Source organism: Populus euphratica, unplaced genomic scaffold, assembly GCF_000495115.2.
Source record: "Populus euphratica unplaced genomic scaffold, PopEup_1.0 scaffold4330.1, whole genome shotgun sequence".
In the NCBI taxonomy this organism is placed as follows: domain Eukaryota; kingdom Viridiplantae; phylum Streptophyta; class Magnoliopsida; order Malpighiales; family Salicaceae; genus Populus; species Populus euphratica.
This window is the reverse complement of record NW_011504133.1, coordinates 2,165-7,064: the sequence shown is the minus strand read 5'-3', so window position 1 is coordinate 7,064 and position 4,900 is coordinate 2,165. Positions and strand designations below refer to the sequence as shown.

The 4,900-nt window shown below is 35.2% G+C and overlaps 1 protein-coding gene across 1 annotated transcript; it reads right to left on the bottom strand.

Annotated features, from left to right (window-relative positions):
* Nucleotides 1–1,575: 1,575 nt before the first annotated feature.
* Nucleotides 1,576–4,106, bottom strand: LOC105120010 (probable N-acetyltransferase HLS1). The gene is made up of 3 exons (XM_011018201.1): nt 3,796–4,106; nt 3,379–3,512; nt 1,576–2,512 (listed from the first exon to the last, which is right to left on the bottom strand). The coding sequence occupies exons 1-3, from the start codon at nt 4,015–4,017 to the stop codon at nt 1,645–1,647; spliced, it is 1,224 nt and encodes a 407-aa protein (XP_011016503.1). The 5' UTR covers nt 4,018–4,106; the 3' UTR covers nt 1,576–1,644.
* Between the last annotated feature and the right edge of the window lie 794 nt (nt 4,107–4,900).

The following is a 4,900-nucleotide window of genomic DNA, read 5'->3' as shown; positions in this document are numbered from 1 at the left end:
AGATCAGTATATAAAAATCATTCAAAAGATATATAAAAAAACAGAAAATTAATACTTTTTCAGGAAAAAAAAATTAAATAAAATTCACAACTCAATTTTTAACTTATAGCAATCTACCTATCCTACAAAATTAAGAGTGTTCAGTCTCAATCATCTAGGTGGTGATCAAGTGGTAAGGACTTGGGATCAAGGGGTTTGCTCCTTCTGTGGTCTTAGGTTCGAGTCCTTGGTTGCTCATATGATGGCCACTGGAGGATTACATGGTCGTTAACTTCAGGATCCGTGGAATTAGTCGTGGTGCGCGCAAGCTGACCCGAACAACAACGTTAATCTTAAAAAAAAAAAAGAGTGTTCAGTCCCTTTTTTTTTTTAATTGTAGACTGTAAGGAGAGCCACTGTTAAAAAAATATGGGAGAAGCCTACCGCATTCTAAAGACAGCTGCAACTTCTTTTAGTGGCCAAATACCATATTCTGCGGTGGTGTTGGAAGTTACACGTCACCTTCTCTGTATTGGTCTGGTGCACATCAATGAAGGAGCGGCAGTGAGCCTCCAACTGCTTTTAATTTTATTCTTCTTCTTTTTTAGCTTCTCTTTTCTGGATTTGTGAAGGATTGCTAAAATTAAAAGATGTTTTATTATTTTTTTATTAAATTTATGTTTTATTTATTTGATTGCTATTTATTTTATTTTAAAATTTTTTAATTGATTTTATTTTTCAAATTTATCTCTCATGCATTTGGTTTTATTTAGTTTTTATATAAAATTTGGTCTTTATTTTTTTGTTATTTGTTTTGTTTGGATTTTTTTTTTAATTTTTTATTTTATCCCTTAATATTTTATTTTATTTTATTTTAATATCAAATTTGGTTTTCATTTCTTTCATTGTTATTATTTTTTTGGATTCATAGTTTTATTTATTTTGCTTTCTACGAGATTATTTCGATCTCATGACTAAAATGCGCATATGAAAAATTGACTTGGGCAGACTAAGACTGGTTTTTGTTATTTTTTTTTTAAAAAAAAATATTCAATATTTAATTTGTTAGAAATTAAATTTTAATATTTTAAAAAAAATTCTGAAATTATCGTGTTCTCATTTAATTTTTTATTATTATCAAATAAGATCATAAAGATATTTTAAGAATATAAGGTGATCTTTTCATTATATTGGAAAACATTCATTTTATGTAGTTAATCATTGTCAATTTTTTTTGTTTGATTTATTTACCATCATTATCTTTTTTATCTATATTATTGAATTAATTAATTTTATTAAACACAATAATTTCATATTTTTCTTGCTTCTAAACATTATTATAGAGCTTGAATATCTATTTTTTATGTTAAAAAAAATAATTTAGCTTCGAGAATAGCTCGACCATCAATCTAGTTCATGCTATTGAAGCTCAGACTTTATAAGATTCAACTATACCCATCACAAAAGAAAATTAAAGCGCAACAAAAATAGTCCTTCTCTCTCTCTCTCTCTCTCTCTCAAAAACGAACGTAGAATTAAAATTGAAATGAATAAGATTTGGTTAATGGCTGGGAAGTTTTTCCTTACGATTAGAAAGAAGGAGGTCCAAAATGGCTATAAACATTTTTCATTTTTTGATGTATAAGCTTGTTACAAATAGCATGGTCAAATATCACGCGGGTCAACAAAAATGACTGGTGAAGAAGATCCATGTTTCATCCTATCGGACTGTCCACATCTTCGATCAACGTCTAGTTTTTCATCAGCAAGCTTCTTGATGCACCACAAATCTTCAGCCCATGAAAATCTCCTCCAATGTGGGATCACCTCCCTAACTGGGTCCCTCTGGGCCAGCTCAGCCACCACGGCCCCGCACCCATCATCATCCCTAGCCATGTTATGTGCAAATGCACATAGAGCCTTCATGAGCCTCGATGCATTTTTACCTTCCATGTGTAGTCCATACAAGAAATAAACACCAAATTGTCTAAATACATCAGGAAATGAAGGCAACCTTAGCCATGGCATCCAAGCATCTAACAACCTAGTACCTGTGCAGCATGCATACGTTAATTTGGACACTCCCTTCACTTGTAATTTGAAAACTTCCTTGGTGTTCCACACACTCAGTAAGGCAAAACTTGAGGGCAGAATTCCTGTTGTTGGATCCCACTTGGGGAGAGCCTTTTTGGGCACGGCCATGAATGAGCCCAGATTTAGTTTACTAGACAAAATCGTGCCAATATCTTTTGGAAAAAATTCTGCATCGGCAAACACTCGATAATAAATCGCTTCGGCAAGTTTCGGAGGGAGTTGAATTATGGCAATGCCGGAGCCTAATGGCTTGTAATGGGCATGAACCGGTTGCACTAGCATGGTAAGAGTTCTAAATTTCGTGTAAAAGCATTTCCTGGTAAACAAATTGATAGAAGGTTCATTGGAGAAATCTGTGGCCATGTATGAATACTCTGCACCTTTTTGCTTGCACCATTCTTCGATTTCTTGAACCAATTTTGTGCCAATGCCAAGCCTCCTGCAACATTGCCAAATACTAAGAATTAATTAAGAAAATACATAAAAGCGTGATATAATTGCTTGTTGGTTTTTGTCCAAGGTGAGCACAAAAGGTACTTTAGGTGGGTTCGTTTAAGCAAAAGTAGGGAACATTTTTGAAGATGATAAGGACCATTATAGATTTAAAAAAAAAAGAGAATTTGTGATCATGGTTACATTTATCTAAGCTTTTGCCCAAGTAATTAGGCATATTAATGGCATATGCTTGTAAATCAAAACTATTATTATATTGTATGAAGGAAGTGGATATATCGACATCAGTGGTGGACAATATATATATTATGTCGAGTAAAGTAATTTTAATTGGTCACGAAGTAGAAACAAACAAGAAATCTAATTGTCTTGAAGCTTTTTTTCTATGATAAAGGAAGTCTTTGTATTGGGATACATGTGTCAATGCCAGGCTAGCTTGCATTTGCCTCACTCCATGATACGAGGAAATAATGTTCTCTCTTTATAGTCGAATCTAATCGTGTTTTGTGGGGTGGGAATGGTTCGTAGAAACCCACAAAAGTAATGCGAGAAAGAAACTGTTAAATTTCACAAAGTAGGGCTGCGAATTAGTCAGGTGCAGTGGCTAAGGAGAACCCACACACCAAAAGAAAGGTTTTCTGGTGATAGTTTTGCCCTTTCCATGGAGCACTTTGTGCTCACCATAACCACCAAAAGGACACTTAAATCTAGTAAAAGCAACGTTTGTTTGATTGCACTTCTTATGCTGCTCTAATCAAGTAACGGAAGAGGGCCAATTAAATGCAAATGATTGCGAAAAACAAAGAGGTATAAAACAATTTCTTGAGAGAGAGAGAGAGAGAGAGTACTGACCTGTGAGAAGGAGAAACCCTTAATCCCAGAATATAAGCTAGCTTGACAGAGCCTGAACTTTCTCTTGTCGTCACAGTATTTACACAGGCTCTTATCACCCCTACTATCTCTCCTCCATCACCACATTCAGCAACCTGCTTTAATGATATAAACATGACTTTTGTCACTGAAAAATGGAAAGAAGAAAAAAGGCAATGCCTAACCACAGTGCAAGCCTCCTCCTCCCTCTTCAGAAACACACCATTAAGACACACACACATTCAAACTTCATTTTTGTTGCTTAAATCTTGACCTACAGATTATGTGATCATGCAACACGGAATAATTTGTGTACGTTTCTCTTTTCACAAACTTGAGTGTCATGTAAAAAGGAAAAAAAGAAGTGGGACTAATGAGAATTGATGAATTGCTACTCACTAGCATAACATGAGACGGAAAATGGCGAACTCGGCAAATTGGATCACCCATAAGGTCAGTAACCAGTGAATGCTTTCCCCTTTGGCCAACCTCACACCTTCTTTCCATTTCCTCCACAGCCACCTTGTCTCTCCCTTCATCATACTCTCTCACCACCACAAAATTCTCCATCTCGCCGACCGGCAAAGTTGGGAAATTGTCCGCAGCTATTCTTAGTGACATGGTGGGAAAAAAATTTGTGTTAGCTAGCAATGTACAGAGACTACTGAGTTATGGAGCTCAAAAGTTCTCACAATGTGTGTTTTCTCGACTATGTCACTTAGGCCTATGTAATCTCTAGCTCCCCGTATATTTATAGTATAGTGGAGGTTCTGACGTGGCCCTCTTGATCAGATTCAGCGGGGAATTCTTTTTCTAGCAAATATATATATATATATTCACTCACATTCTCTTCATGAATAGCAGCAAGATGCATGTTCTATATGCCTTTTTTTCTTGATGACCTATATCCATACATGCATACATATAATGATCCATATATATTTATGGTCGCAATTATTGATACATCAGGTGACTTTGTCTTTTATCAAGTGCAATATCTTACAATCAGATCGTGCTGATGATGAAATTAATGGCAGATAAACTTTTTTTTAAAACCAAAGTGGGAATCGATATATACAAGTTCTATATACACCAATCACATGAAAGACTTCTACGATTAAGAAGTCTGGCGTGGATTTTCCCAAGAATTTCATAAACCAATCACATGAAAGACTTCTACGATTAATCATTTATATCATAATCCGGCGCTAATTACAACTTGTCAATCAAGCATTTGGACTAGTGGTTATCATAGGCATAATTACTTCTGCGTATCAGCCGATTTTTGGGGTGGAGTAGATGATGGCTACAATATCTCTTCTTTTTAGTTAAATGGTGAAGCAAAATCTTTGTCCCTAGAGTAGCCGTTTCAAATAATAAACATTATATTACTCCGTGTTTCACCAATTATTGGTGAAGGTGGTGAGAATCATGCCCGTCACCACGTTTTTGGTGAACATGTGAGATGGTCATGTGCTTGGAATGATAACCATTACCTTAATGC

Excerpts from the sequence above, each read along its gene's own strand:
- LOC105120010 (XM_011018201.1), bottom strand. The coding sequence starts at position 4,017 with ATGTCACTAAGAATAGCTGCGGACAATTTCCCAACTTTGCCGGTCGGC. Across the intron at positions 3,513-3,795 it reads TTCCGTCTCATGTTATGCTA|GTTGCTGAATGTGGTGATGG; the intron begins GTGAGTAGCAAT and ends TCATTAAAGCAG. Across the intron at positions 2,513-3,378 it reads AGGGTTTCTCCTTCTCACAG|GAGGCTTGGCATTGGCACAA; the intron begins GTCAGTACTCTC and ends GCAATGTTGCAG.